At 40.6% G+C, this 15,422-nt stretch overlaps 1 protein-coding gene across 12 annotated transcripts in view; it reads left to right on the forward strand.

The window, feature by feature from the left end:
• The window catches only part of LOC136432876 (rho guanine nucleotide exchange factor 11-like), a 60,667-nt gene that overhangs the window by 19,977 nt on the left and 25,268 nt on the right, over nt 1-15,422 (forward strand). For 8 of the 12 annotated variants that reach the window (XM_066424460.1, XM_066424457.1, XM_066424466.1 and 5 more), the window contains 12 exons: nt 689-887; nt 1,160-1,266; nt 1,658-1,799; nt 2,469-2,546; nt 3,006-3,172; nt 9,345-9,446; nt 10,691-10,756; nt 11,063-11,236; nt 12,054-12,113; nt 13,836-13,887; nt 14,723-14,778; nt 15,125-15,223. In XM_066424460.1, the coding sequence (XP_066280557.1) occupies nt 689-887; nt 1,160-1,266; nt 1,658-1,799; nt 2,469-2,546; nt 3,006-3,172; nt 9,345-9,446; nt 10,691-10,756; nt 11,063-11,236; nt 12,054-12,113; nt 13,836-13,887; nt 14,723-14,778; nt 15,125-15,223 (1,302 nt within the window). The remainder of the gene's footprint in view (nt 1-688; nt 888-1,159; nt 1,267-1,657; nt 1,800-2,468; nt 2,547-3,005; nt 3,173-9,344; nt 9,447-10,690; nt 10,757-11,062; nt 11,237-12,053; nt 12,114-13,835; nt 13,888-14,722; nt 14,779-15,124; nt 15,224-15,422) is intronic. The other 4 variants (XM_066424465.1, XM_066424468.1, XM_066424467.1 and 1 more) reach the window with 4 other exon arrangements.

Consider the following 15,422-nt stretch of genomic DNA (forward strand, 5'->3'; position numbering starts at 1 on the left):
CATTAAAAATAATTCAAGATGGTGGAACCAAGATGGCGGATTACACTGGTGTAACCCGATATGAATATGATTTTTATGACGTCATATCGACGTTGTTCCTGTTGCCATCTACAAATAACGTCTTTGGATATATCATGATTTATGATACAGAATTTCTATTTAAGTTTTATCGTGTACCTTTGAGTTGTATGGAAATACCCAATTTGTTGGTTTTCGTCAATAAAATCACATAAATGACGTCATAATACGTCGCAACGTCATTAATCTTTACGTTCATTAAAAAAAATTGTTTTTTTCACGTTTCTACAAAATATAAATTTTGTAACTATGATCATAATAACCCTTATCATATATGTTACTAGATGACAAGTATCAAACAATAGGGAATATGAGTGCAGATTTTGCTGGGGTCAGTTTTGACCCCACTGGACCACGCGTAAACTTTCTAGGATAACTTAATCAACAATGAGCCAATCTCGGTAAAAACTTGTGAGAAGTTATAAGACATATATACAAACAAACTCATAGAAGGAATTTTGTTTTCGACTCGAAATGTCAAAATGGCACATGTTTATATACGCCTGGGGTCAGTTTTGACCCCATACGGTGGTTTGAGGGTTAATGCAAGGATTTGATGTTGTCTTCTGATACTCTTCAGTTGAAGTAGATACTTCTATTTGTTCTATAGAAAATCAAAGATGACTATTCGAGAAATCCATCGACAAAGCTGCAGAGGGATTTTGCTGGTGCGTCGACCCGAGTAAGAACGTTGGAACAGAAGCTGTATGAACTGACAGGGATCAGTCGGCATCACGGCGTCCCTGAAGCGCCCATGTTCCCACCGGTGGCAGATCCTGCAGAGGAGGATGGACAGGACAGACTACCAGGTCAGGGTGAACAGTATTGAAAATATTGCAGTGTGGGATTGTACTTTGTCCTTGGGAAGTATTAAAATTTGATATGTCTTCTTTCATTTCAATGGATGATTTGGCAAGTACATATAGCTGATTATTGTATGGTTTCCTGATGTAGGAAAGCCATTTCTGCAGTGTGATTTAAGTGTGCTTGAATGATAATCAAAGCAATTGAGTCATCAACCTTATTGTGAGTCATCAATTACTTTACTGCTGTGTTAACCCCTTGTGTTAAACCATTACAGATGTGCCTCAGTCCAACAATGCCTACAGCCCACCACTGAGGATAACAACTTATCTCAACAAGGGGTCCACAGGTTCAGAGAGTTCAGATTTCCAAGATGAACCCAAGGTGATTTAGCATCTTTTTTTCTGTGTGGTTATTATAGAATTACACTTGTGATTTTTTATATTAACCTCCTGTGTTGTGGTTTTCATATATAAGGTATTTTCAGCTTGTTGACATATCAAGGTCAGCTTTTGACTTTTTTGACAGTCATTTTTTTCTAGTGCATGCTTCCTTGTGAGGTAATGACTTTCTTTGTAGGATATTTCGTTTGTTTTAAAAACATAATTTCACATCTTTTACATCAGTTACTGGTAATATAACATATCAACATTTTCCCTTACATAATGATACAGCGGCTTGTTGAACAGTTAGTAATGATGTTTTATGTGATGTTGAGAAATCCCTCTCCATTTCACTTTGTTCAATGTTGTTGTCCCATCTTATCTGTCCCCAGCACCGTGGCAACACACACATGCGCTGCCACTCCAACCCAGAGGGCGCCTTCCAGCAGCTCCTGACAACCCCCGCCTCCCAGCAGAGATACTCCGACCCCGACTCTGCTCCTCCATCCAAGAAAACTAGGAGTAGTTCATCAGGTACACATGCAAGAGGGTTCTGACAAATTAACAGTTGCATCTTATTGTCTAATGTTAAAATATCTAATATCGCATGCCTGCAGAGTTGGTGTGTTACACCGAAGGGCAGTTATATGCCGGCTATACAGATACAAATACAAAATGTTGGGAAGAGTTCAATACTCTATGACACATACTGAAGTATCGTCATGGTCCAGGGCCTTGGCAGTATCGTCAGAGAAAACTTTGTTTTCATTGTGAAGTGTTTTGTTTGCAATTAAAAGCCAAGTTGTTACTAAGGAATCTGAGTAAGACATCACCATTTAAGAGGATGTGAAGACAATTTTGTCTCTGTATGACAAGTAGAAGTAGAGACTGCATGACTATGATGGGATTATTAAAACCTTTATTGTTGAACTGTTTTGATTCCTACCAATGCTGGGTGTAAAAATGAAGGGTGTCTTCCTTTGCTTTTCACTCACTAGCTCCCTTCGGAAGCAGCACCTTGTAGCACACTCTAGGTAATCGTAAGGCTCACTAACTGCACTAACTCATAGTTTTGTCGTCTTTTGATTCACACTTGAAGTTGTAGTGCATTTCAACCACACGTTTTTGTGGTCAGATAATGCTGCATGTAGTAGTTCCCTCACCTTCTGTTGTCTTGCCTGATTGCTTGGGTTTTCTCCTCAGTCTCTGTTCCACTGCTGTCCTCTCATGCAGTGGCTGCGTGGTGGCGGCACAGGGGTCATTCTCTGCCCCTCTCCAGAGGTCTGTCTGCCTGCTATCTCAGGGCCTTCACTGATACACTGCATTAAATCATAATCTGGGGTTTGCATTAACTTGTAAAGATATAGAGTAAGCTGTTTTCTTGCAGAGCAATACAGTGTTGTCAACAGTGCTTTCTAAGATGAAGAGGACAAAACTGTAATTTTGGTGGAAATCTAGAATTGTGTACTTTAAAGGACATAAGTATTATCGCATTTACAGAACAGTAAATTTGGTGGAACTAAAATATCTAGATTGCATTTACATAGAAGCTAGGCAACTGTGGCTTAACCCAGTGGTAAGATGTGTGGACATGGCTGTACAGGTCTATTATACATACCAGTAACATTTGTAGGATGTTCTTTTTCCCCTCCCACATCAAAGTCTATGCATGCCATCGCTGAATTAGAAAAAGCCGGGCATCAAAAGCTTGACTTCATGCAAATTTCTGGCTGTTCGCAGATGCTGCAAAGATGGACTCAACTGTGGTTCCAGGCGAGAATGTTAAGGAAGGTGGAGATGTACCTCCACACGTCAGCCCTGTACAGTCCAGGAGGTTGACTGACAGCTCAGTAGATGTGGACTCTGGGGAGGAGTGGAAGCAACAGTCTTCACCTGATGTTTCACAGGTGAGCTGCTTATCAACAAACAGTACTGTACATCATACATGCTGGTCTTGGCCACTCTGATGATATTTTATCAAAGCACATTGAAGTTGTTTTACACTACCTTCAATTTCATATGTCTATCTGGTCATAGACAAAAGCGAGCTATGTAAGCGTGCCACACAGCACACAGTCGACGGCGTCAAAATGTGCACAGGAACACGCTTTGACGGCCGTCCCAGGGTGCCATATGGGGCACCCAGAACGGCTGTTTTCTACGGTCTCCACATTGATATAAGACGCAAACAGTTGACAATACTCGGTCAGAAAATAGCTGAACAATTATATTTTACGATCTTTAGATTTCTATGAAGGACAGAGTGGGGGAAAATACGGAATTTGCGAAGTTCGTACGGAGCGCCTGTGAGAACGTGCGAGCACCGATCTCGGGAGATAGTTCAACTAAAACCCGTTCTGAAATGAAATAAAAACACCCAAACTATCAACTGTTCCGCTTTTTATTATCTTCAGATGTAATACTTATGATCCATTTGGCTGGAGCTGCCAGTAAACCTGCGTAAAACCTACAGGAAACGCCGATCTCGATGCACGGAAAGTCCGCCATGACACATGTGCGATCAGCCGCTTAGACGGAAAGTAGCCACTTATTGCGACACAAACATCACGCCGATTCGGCGTGATTTGTATGAATACGTATGCCGTGATCGGTCTCTCTTTTGGGGCCGTTACCACGGAGATTTTTGGACACAAGCTTGAAGGCAAATGTTTATACGCTCAGCAGGATGTTTCTAAATTGTGTGTTTTCGCGCAATAAAATATTAAAAGGCATCATGCCGAACTTTCCACAGGCCGTTGCCACCTGTCAGTCAGCACGTCAGGACGTGCTGAGCTGCACGCTGTGACGGAAGTTTTGTCTCTCCTTTTACTACGGCGATTTTTGGGCACAAGCTCAAAGGGAAATGCTCAATGATATATCCATGAATAGATATTTCGCAGTCACTGCGAAATATCTATTCATAGAAATTCGCACAATAAGATATTAAAAGGCATTAACGCCGAACTTTCCACATACCGTCGTCACCTGCCAGACAGCACGTCAAGACGTGCTGAGCTGCACGCTGTGACGGAAGTTTTGTCTCTCTTTTTTTGGCGTGAGTCCGTTACTATGGCGTGAGTCCGTTATAATGATATATCTATGAATAGATATTTTTTGTCGTTTGTCATATTCTATCGTCGCCACGTGTCAGTCAGCACGTCAAGACGTGCTGAGCTGCTCGCTGTGACGGAAATTGTGGACTGATGGTGAACAGGTAAAGAGTAGCACTGGCTTTTACAATTGTGAGACTTATAGAGATGAAAACTGTCGATTGAATCTTAAAATATTGCTACACAAGGCAATTGGGCAATTCTAGTTTGTAAGCCATGGCAATAACCAGCTAGGCTGTGGGGTCGTGTGGCGTAACGGTGTCCCCGTCGCTCTGTGTCCACACGTACGCGGTGACGGTTTACAAAGAAAGGGTTCAACGATTGATGGCAATTGTATCCCTCAGATAACGAACACAACAATCTTATTTAGAGATGGAATAAAATGCTTTTTTTAGTATCCATCTTTTCCTCCACTTCATATTATAGTCCACGACGTAACGACGACGTAAGCTGCCCTGTTTTTCATCAACAAATCTCCGTCGCCACGAGTTCACATGCACGCCATGACACCGTTACGTGGTGCCCAGTGACACGCTGAGACGGTCCAATTTTACAAAAAGAACTTTATTGCACGACAATTGTACATGGTACAAAGTATGGCAAGAATCCGTAAACATAATACAAAGTAGAAGTATAGAATAAAACTTAAAATCCTAATTAATAATACAATACAATGAGGGCTAGAATACATCTTGATATAGCGTAACAGAGATCATGAATTGCCGGACGGCGATAGTGTCTGCTGCTGGAAACACTTGCACCAAGTAGCACCCAATGAGACAATCTCGTCATATGCTCTAGAACAGCTCTTCTTAATCCTGCCCCGCAATAAAGCACAAGTTGCAGACAGGGTGAAAGACGTTGTGACATTTTAGCTTACCAGGTGAATAAATGGGTTACGTCATAATATAGACTTTTTATTTTGGTCATTGTGACAGGGTACGTGCTAAGGCATGAGCCTGTAAAATTCCAAGGAATTTATCGGCTAAACATACCGAGTTCCTTCTCACAGTCTCATTCACGGAAAGCATTCCATTAGTTACGTTTATTCATGATATTTTTCACTGATGAAAAATGGCGGGTTTCATTTCTAAAAGTGGTAGGAGAGAGAATCCCTTGAAATGACTAAACTTTTTTTCCGTTTTCTACAGGGGAAATAATGCGGGGTGCTCTGACTGATTTCACGTGTAAGGTTATGGCATGGACTCGTACAGACAACATGGCCTAATCGACGTTCAGCAAAAGAAACTCCCAAATAAACTAGCAGGCTTTGTTGTGAGCTGAGGCAAGTGTGTGAGTGAGCTCATTAGAAAGACAGTCACTTGAAACAATCTTATGAAACTACATTATTCTCTCACAACGTTAGCTGCCTTTCTATTTTTCAGCTCTATGTTTTGTTGATGGTTCTTGTATACACCTATTTCCAAAAGCCGGTAGAACAATGGCGGGCAATCAGTGCACCTATGGTGAAACAATTGTGCCGGGACAACGTTTGTTTAGGTCCAGTTGAACCGGTTGAAATCTACCGAAATACTTCAGTACAGTAGATCTATGCTATGATGCAGGGGCATTATACTAGTATATAGAGATGTCCTTGGGTGCAGTTAATGATAATAACTTTATTGCAAGTTCATGCCCGAAGGCTAATTGCAGACAAACAAGCACATGGAAATCAGAAATAGTTATCTAGTCTACTGTGAAAGTTCTAAGTTAACTAAGGTTGACTATGGTTGTGGTTGGGTTTGACTTCTTTTTTGAAGGCAGTGGAAAATGAAGAGACCAGTAAACGTCACAGGTTTCTGCGGTTTGACATAAAATACTAAAATACTACAAAGCACTGAGAACTAAGAAATCAGTCGACTTGCTGAAGTCGAAGATTAAACCAAATCAACTTTGGACTGGTGGTGCCCGCTTATTACCCAGACCCCGCCAAACAAAACAAACATGGCAACGGATCAAACAAGGCTAACCCGGTTACGGGAAATACAATGTAATCGAAACGGTTCAATCATTGAATTGGTTCAGAATGTCTCGGAACGATTCAATCTTCGGATCGTGAACGCTCAAAACCGACTGTCTTCGAAACGTTTTTTTGTTTTGTTTGCAGACCACCTTCTTGAGGTAGACGAAAGACACTTGCGGCCAAACCTCCCGTTTCATTTGTTTCGGGGTTCCTATGTCTGGGCTGCCATACACAACTAAATGTCGGTCCTAAGCGTTATCAGAGCCCGTAGGTTGCGGTCCCATGCTCGGTGATAAATCATTTTAAACATTGCATGTGTGCGTGTTGAGCCTAGTGTGTATTGCGAAGTGCTGCATGTGGTGAGTTTCCATGCAACCCGGCCGTCATAACGTGTGGATGAGCACATGATGACGGCAGAATATCACAGACGACAAGTACTCGAAAAAAACTTGAAAATTTCCTTAGCAATCATAGCAACAAAACAACTCGCAACAGGAAAACAAAGTTTCTATCATTTTACAACCATTAATCCAAGCCGGACGAAACTTACCATTCAAAAATACCATCATTGCAACGTGCCGTGGTGAGGTTCCGTATAACCGTCAAAGCGTGCGGATCAGCACATGATGACGGCAGAATATGACAAACGACTTATACTATTAAAAAAAACAATTTCCAAATGGCAACAAATAACTTGCAACAAGAAAACAAACTTTCTGTTAGTTTATAATCACTTAACAAAAGACGATTTACCATTAAAAATATCAATATTGTAACGTCCTGCGGTGAGTTTCCGCATAACCCGTCAAAGCGTGTGGATCAGCACATGATGACGGGAGAATACGACAAACGACAGCTTCCTTAAGCAACAAAATAAGTCGCAACAAGAAAGCAAAGTTTTATCGCATTCGACAATCGCTCATCAAAGGACTAAACTTACCATTCAAAAATATCATTGTAGCATCTTGCGGTGAGTTTCCCGTCAAAGCGTGTGGTTTAGCACACGATAACGGCAGAATATGTATGACAAACGACAAAAAAAATTTCTAAAACTTGACAAGTTCCTTATAGCAACAAAATAACTCGCAACAAGAAAGCAAAGTTTTATCATCGCTTATCAGATGACGACTTACCATTCAAAAACATTATCTATGAAACGTGCTACGGTGAGTTTCCAGTGTAACCGTCAAAGTGTGTGGACCAGCACATGATAACGGCGGAATGGCGGAATATAACAAATGACGAAGGCGTTAAAAACCTGAAACTTTCCTTATACTACTTGAAAGAAACAATTGCTCGCAAAAAGAAAAGAAAGTTTCAACCATTTCATAATCGCTAATGAAAGTTGAAAGGGAAATAACAAGGAATATTTTTTTAAACTAGAAATAGAAGCAAAATACCTGAAAGAATCTTCTTGGGTCACAGCGCACAGCACAGGGGGGCGATCGAGAACAGGCGTGCGATATGCTGTACAATTACTTACCTGTATTTTATCGAATTGTGCTGTGGCTACATCGACAATTTTCAACAATTACTTTAAAGTCACGCAATTGTAACAGCAAAGTCCATGCTGCACTTCACCAGTTCACCGATTCTGGCTCACTATCAATCCACAAAACTTCCGTCACAGCGTGCAGCTCAGCACGTCTTGACGCTGACTGGCACGTGACGACGGTATGTGGAAAGTTCGGCGTTAATGCCTTTTAATATTTTATTGTGCGAATTTCAATGAATAGATATTTCGCAGTGACTTCATAGATATATCATTGAGCATTTCCCTTTGAGCTTGTGCCCCAAAATCGCCGTAGTAAAAGGAGAGACAAAACTTCCGTCACAGCGTGCAGCTCAGCACGTCCTGACGTGCTGACTGACAGGTGGCAACGGCCTGTGGAAAGTTCGGCATGATGCCTTTAAATATTTCATTGCGCGAAAACACACAATTTAGAGACATCCTACTGAGCGTATAAACATTTGCCTTCAAGCTTGTGTCCAAAAATCTCCGTGGTAACGGCCTCACGCAAAAAAGAGAGACCGATCACGGCATACGTATTCATACAAATCACGCCGAATCGGCGCGATGTTTGTGTCGCAATAAGTGGCTACTTTCCGTCTAAGCGGCTGATCGCACATGTGTCATGGCGGACTTTCCGTGCATCGAGATCGGCGTTTCCTGTAGGTTTTACGCAGGTTTACTGGCAGCTCCAGCCAAATGGATCATAAGTATTACATCTGAAGATAATAAAAAGCGGAACAGTTGATAGTTTGGGTGTTTTTATTTCATTTCAGAACGGGTTTTAGTTGAACTATCTCCCGAGATCGGTGCTCGCACGTTCTCACAGGCGCCCCGTACGAACTTCGCAAATTCCGTATTTTCCCCCACTCTGTCCTTCATAGAAATCAAAAGATCGTAAAATATAATTGTTCAGCTATTTTCTGACCGAGTATTGTCAACTGTTTGCGTCTTATATCAATGTGGAGACCGTAGAAAACAGCCGTTCTGGGTGCCCCATATGGCACCCTGGGACGGCCGTCAAAGCGTGTTCCTGTGCACATTTTGACGCCGTCGACTGTGTGCTGTGTGGCACGCTTACATACCTGCTGCAAAAGCAACTGAATGATCTCAGAAGTTTCCCATGTCAATCATAAAGCCTGCTACCAGTATGGAACCAAGATCATAACATGTGTAGTATTGCTTCCTCCCATGTTAGTATCTTTTGCAGGGTATCTTTGCGCTTGTTGTGGAAAGTCAAGAAATTAACATTAGTGATGGACGGGAAATATAATGTGTAAGAAACGGAAAGAGGCTTATAAATCTCTAGTTTGTATAGAGATGATAATTAGCATGAGGGATGAAGAGTATTTGTTGGTCAAGTGATCATTTGCTTTTGTTTTAATTTCTTTATTATTCATACTTTCTTTTCAAGCTCTTTTTCTGTTTCATTCTCTTCTGTTAATTTTCCTTTCCTGTGTTTCCTTCTCTCTTCTCCTGCTTGTGCATTTGTAAAGGCAATCCCTTGTCGTAGACTGACTTTCATAAACAACAAAAATCGCTACAGTGTACTGAGTGAGGGGGGCTACTACACCCCCTCAGGGAGCCCTGTTGAGGAGGTCTGTTTGTCTGCATGATCATTGACTTTGTGTGCTATTTGTGGCTGCACCTTCAAAGTGTGCATGACTCATGCATTCAAAGCTGCATGAAAGTAGTCTTGACATATATGCACTGGGCCCAAGAAAATGTTCACTGCAGACGCATGTTGATTTCCTAGTGCATTGCAAACACCTGCACTGCATGGTTGTGAACCAATTGTGATATTTTTGTGTATTATCCCTTTTGTTGGGGACTTATGGTATAAAAGCCCCAAACTATGATATATGTACCCTTTCCATTCCTTTCATAGTACCTACACTTTTTTGCTATGCACACACAATGGTACAGCTATACTGAAAACAACGATACTAGTTAGTCCTTTCTGTTGTTGCTTTTTAAGAGAGGAAGCCAAAATTTGACATGTCAGAGGAGAACATAATATATAAAGAAGATAGTTCGACTGGTCTTGCCCATCAGCTGCACATGTGAGCACGTTGTCACCTCGTACACAAACTGCCTAGTTCATGTAGAGCAGAGGGCTTGGGCCTAGTGTGGGTAGGTGTATTGTTTTCCTTTTTTTCTTGCTTAACACACATGTAGTGCTAGTCAGAAGAGAAGTATTGCTTCAACAGCTGGCTACGCTTTTAAAATCAGCTGCTCAATATAGCTAAAGCTTAACCATACATACTGCTTTTCTTGTACTTCCATACCTCTGGCATCAGCCTGTAAACCACATGTTGTTTTACTGATAATAACATTGCTGCTGTAGACAACCAACCTCCTAAAAGTTTCCAATATAGGGAAAAGAGACGAAACACTTTCTAATAATCTAATACCCACCTGATATCAGAGCTGAAGCCACCGAGTAAACTTCTTTTATTTCTGCAGAGTTTTCCTTTCAAAACCTTCAGCAAATTAGTTTCAAGTCATGAAGCATTGTTCTTTGAATAAACAATTTAAGGAACAGGGTAATGGCCCAAAGAATCTGTATCCTATGGTATTATGAGCTGCTTTTCTACAGTTGTTTCAACCTTCAACTTTCTGCCTTACCAGGGAATGACTGCGAGTTTGGTGCACTGTGGTACATATAGAGTGCCAAAGGTTGTTCCATGAGATTCAAACATACCTTCAGGATCAACAGTAAACATTTGTTTTGTAATATTTCAAAGAGGCTACATGATGCCAGTGGTTATGTGAATTACTGTATGAATCCAGTTGCCACTAACTCTGTAGCTGTAAGTTTGGATGCTCACTCTGCTCTCAGGTCGAGGAACGCTCGGACTCGGACACCGAGCAGTACTACTCTCCTCGGGGAAGTCTGAACGGGGAGGTTTGTTTCTTCTCTTCCCCATTTCAAACACTCTTTCTTCTCTGTTGTTCTACTCTCACATCTGGACATAGGTCATTGCTCTGCTTTCCACACTATAGTTTCACACAAACACACCTGGGTGCTTCCAAACTTTACTTCTGTCATTATCAGGTTTCCCTCAATTACACATAAAATTTCACAGGTCTCGTGATGTCTTGTTGTACAACTTTTTTGATCAAACACTTGTATCTGCTTTGCAGGTTTCACTCTCATTTTTGTTAATTTTGAGATACATCAATTTAAAGCTACCCATTTTTCTGTCCACAGGATGTAGAGGTAGATGGGGGAAGACTGATGCCCATCTCTCCTGATGTGGCTCAAACTGCGGAGGAAACATTGTTTCCTAAACCTCCAGAACAAGGCACCAACCCGGGCATGCCATCCACTCAACTCAACATCATATCCATGGAGGACGATGAGTTCCAGTCAGACAACGAAAATGTAAGCATCACATAAGTCTATGTCATTGACTATTCATGTCAGACAAGCTACAAGAAGGAAAATCTCACTCAGGCACAATGTAGTCAGGAAGTGTGTTATGAACATCTGTGACATTGCAGATGGAGGAAGTTTGCCACCCTTAACTCACCGATAATATCCGTCCAAATCTTGTTGTAGGATGTGCACGCACTTCTTCATGCTCAATACCAAGTCTGTTTTTACACACAATCTTTTTATAGGTTTTCCTCTCATTTTGAGTCCTCTTGTACCTACCCAGTTTCTCTGCATGGCAATGTGTACATGTATACTGCTTGCAGAAATCTTGTCAAGGAGGAAAACATGCATGTACAGTTGGAATGTTCTTGTCTTTATAGTTGTAGCATTGCTTATCTTGTTGGCCTGAACAACTGGAAGTGCATTGGAAGGATGTGATCAAAAGCATTGGTCACAAGCATCCCTAGTGACCTTTATTCTGTTCAGTTATCCCTATTGCCAAATGTATATCATTTCTTGCTTTTTGCCCATCTATTTTTGTCAACAATGAATTTACTTCTGTCTCACATTGACTTAATTTTTTCCACAATTACCAAGAAGAACCTTGTTTTAGCATTCTTTTCTTGAGGAATGAACAGTTGAAAGCCGGTGTTTCTTGTGGAGACACGCTCGGTGATCCCAGAGGATGAAAGTCCTGTTCCTGCGCCTCCCTATTGCTTCCTTTTTACGTTGGAAGTACCAGATTCATATGCTTTGTTTTTGTCTGCACATTTGTATGTCTTCTGACTGAGTTTACTCTCTCTATCGCTGTCTGTTCTTGTAGGAGGTGTTTGTATCCACCAGTAAAGAAGCTGGTCACTATTCTCCCTATCCCCCCTCCCAGGTCTGTGCCGCTCCTTATTTCACCTTACCTATCAGTTCCCCTCCATTTTGATTGGTACGAAGCTCTGTTCTATTTAACCTCATATTTTTTATAAACAATATTCATTCTCAAATCGATTGGTTGGTTATTTGTTGAAACCTACAGATCTTGATATGTGCTGTTTTATCAAATCTTACAATCTGAAAGGCAAGCTTTATTTGTTTACATGCAGAGCACAAAATGACAATTTGTATGTGTATACCAGGTCAAGACAAAATTGATAAGATTATGCTGAACAGCATGCAGTACCATAAAATTCTTCCCTTGTCATTCTTGATGTGTGGTCAAACGTCACACAGTATGCTATCAGTGCATACTAAAATAGAGACATGTAGATATCAGCTCTATCCATGCTTTTTTGCAAGTGCATGTTGTCATGTGTCTGACTGCCAGTTCATACTTTCTTCCCACATGCTATTGCTGGCATACAAAAGTATGTAATTCCAGCATTCAACTGGTCTACAGAAAGGTATATAATTTTTGGTGATTGTATCAGCCAGCACTTCTTCACTCTTGGTCAAAAATCAGTACGTAATCTTCCTGGTAGGATTTCATCCTTGCCATGGCTTCTTATATAACAATTATTCACTCTTTACCCACCGTATTCAAGTTATTGTCTGGTGTGCAGTTGTATCACACAGTTAGGGAGCTTTGTAATACCTCAGAATGAAATCATTGGTGGCTTAAATCTCAAACCAACAATTTTCACCCCTCTGATGTTGCTGTGTACAAACTATTTGGTGTCTCCAATGGCCTCTGGCACCCTGATAATTAGATAATACTCCAATATTTCAATTTGCATGTTTTGGAACATGGCTCATGGAGTTAGGCAGCTTGTTTCCTTGACACTGTTGGAGGCATCCCTGGCAGAGGCACAGCTCCTGTTTCCAGCTAGAACCAGTTGTAACCCGACACTACACCCACTCTCCACTTGTCATGTTGGGATCCACTGACTGGCTGATTGGGCTCTGTCCTGCATGTTTGCCTTGAGCAGATTGCTCTAATAATGCAGTGATCTCTATCCTTATGTCAAAGAAGATTTAATTTTATTCATTTAGCTTCTGTAAATTGCATGCAAGCAGTTCCAGTAGGTTGGAGCTAGTTTTTTTCCCTTTTGAAAAAGGTCTTGGTCAGAAAGGCAGCATGTTGCTTACTGTGTATGGGTTTGATCGGGCATCAAGGATCCGTTGTCAGGTAGGGACTCCTCATTGTACCATGATGTTGTGGACCAAAGTAGTGTTTCTGTGAAAGTGCTATTCATTTGAGAAAGGTTGACTTGCTTCACGAAGATTTATTGTTGAAAAATACTGCCCTAGCCTGCCCTGCCCAGGTCTAGTTTACAATGATTCAATGGTACCCATAGGTATTTTGGGTGCCAGTGTCAAGTTCTCAATCCTATTTTTAACTCAATGTTACAATCATTAGAAATTGGAACTGTTGCTGGTTAGACCTAAGAATTTAGACCTACATGATATACAAAAATATAAGGAAAGATAAAGTGTTCTGGAAAAGATACGTTGTTTATTTCCATAACCCTCTTTCTTGGTTTAAGGTCTTAAATTTTTCCTAATGTTTTCAAATCGTTTTTGTGCAAATTCGGATATCTACTGTGCTGTATGCAAAAGCATTGCTTTTTGTCAACCATGTTTGTTGATTCTAACATGTTGGTAATCCTTGTTTCAGATGGAGGATCACGGACCCTTCAATTCCCTGGAATTGATGAAAACAAAGCCTGGTAGGGTCACTGATCCCTGACCTCTGTAACTGTCCTATGTCATAGAACAACATAGTTAAACACCAGCATCTCCTCTGTATCAAAGTCATGCATCTGATGTTTCATGTTCAGTACAAATCCTTGCTACATTTCTGTTGGGACTAAAAATAATATGAAACTTAAAAGGTAAAACTGAAGATCAGATTATTCAATGTGCATATTTTACATTTTGATTATATAAACATACATGTGTATAGGCAATGAGGGGAAGTAGAATTTAAGAAATTTTCACAAGTTAAAGCTGATGTGCACGGAAACCCGACTCTGAGGAAAGTCTACTGCTACATCTTGTAATTGTCAAAGCCTTTTGAAATAGCTGCTCCTCACATTCCTACAGCTTGGTTACTAGTGCCGTATGGTGTAACGCAATAGATTGTTATTGTTTTATTTGGGCCAAAGGTCTTTATTCGTAGCAAATACTTTGCTATTTTTGATGTCATTTATTATTACTGTCTGGCATAACCTGTCATCCTGACAAGACAGTCTTAAACATTCCACTTTGTTTGGAATTTTGTTTTAAATATAATGATCTATCTGTATTTCTATTGTTTTAGACAATGTTAAATTACTTCAGGAGCTCTGCGCTACAAATGTACATATATAATTTTGTTTTCAAGAGTCAAGATGAAACATTTTATGTGTAGCTAAATGAGAAAATGTTATGATTTGTTATCTATAAAAACAATGATGGATGAAAAATATCAAGCACTGGTATTCAAGCAGCTAATAAACAGTATGTCGCTGTATGGTCCTTATTCCTAATGAAGTAAGTCTGATGTTTTTGTTCTGTTCTCAGCACACCAGGCTGTTTTCCTCCACTACCTGATGTCCAACAGTGACCCATCCAGCCTGGTAAGTTGATACTGTGTCCCATCTGGTCTAACTTAAATACACAGTAAAAGTGCTGGTGTCTGTGTCACCTGTCTGTAATCAGGTTCTTTTTAATGGAGGGTGTCAAGTGCACAGTTATGGCAACTGGGTGTTTTTCTTATAAGTCAGTTTCTTAACATCTAGACTGCCTACATTACAATATCTGTAAAATCCTGGGAAAAAGAAAATTAGATAGTTTTCCTTGTGTGACTTGTACCTGCTGTTTTACTTGATTTAAATATTTGTGTAAAAAAAATTCTCATGCTCAAGAGCAATAGGGAGGCCATAGGAGATGTATGTTTAACTAACTCCTTCAACCTTCCCACAGTTCTTCATCGTCGTGACAGACAGCTACAAGACTGGCACCATGAAGGAGATGCGAAAGTGGGCGTATGAGATCCACTCCACATTTCTTGTTGCATCAGCGGTAAGGATCAGCAATGTACCTCTTTACTTTCCTTGGTTATACAAGTGTATTCTGATTACATATTATCTAGGGGAATTTTACTATGCTCCATTTTGATTGTTAAAGTATAAGCTTAGAAATTACGGTTAGATGTGTGATAGACCTACCTGCCTAAGTGACAAACTGGAACTTAGGCAAAATTAGGTTATTTTACTAATCC

Source organism: Branchiostoma lanceolatum, chromosome 4 (genome assembly GCF_035083965.1).
Source record: "Branchiostoma lanceolatum isolate klBraLanc5 chromosome 4, klBraLanc5.hap2, whole genome shotgun sequence".
NCBI classification, from domain to species: Eukaryota; Metazoa; Chordata; class Leptocardii; order Amphioxiformes; family Branchiostomatidae; genus Branchiostoma; species Branchiostoma lanceolatum.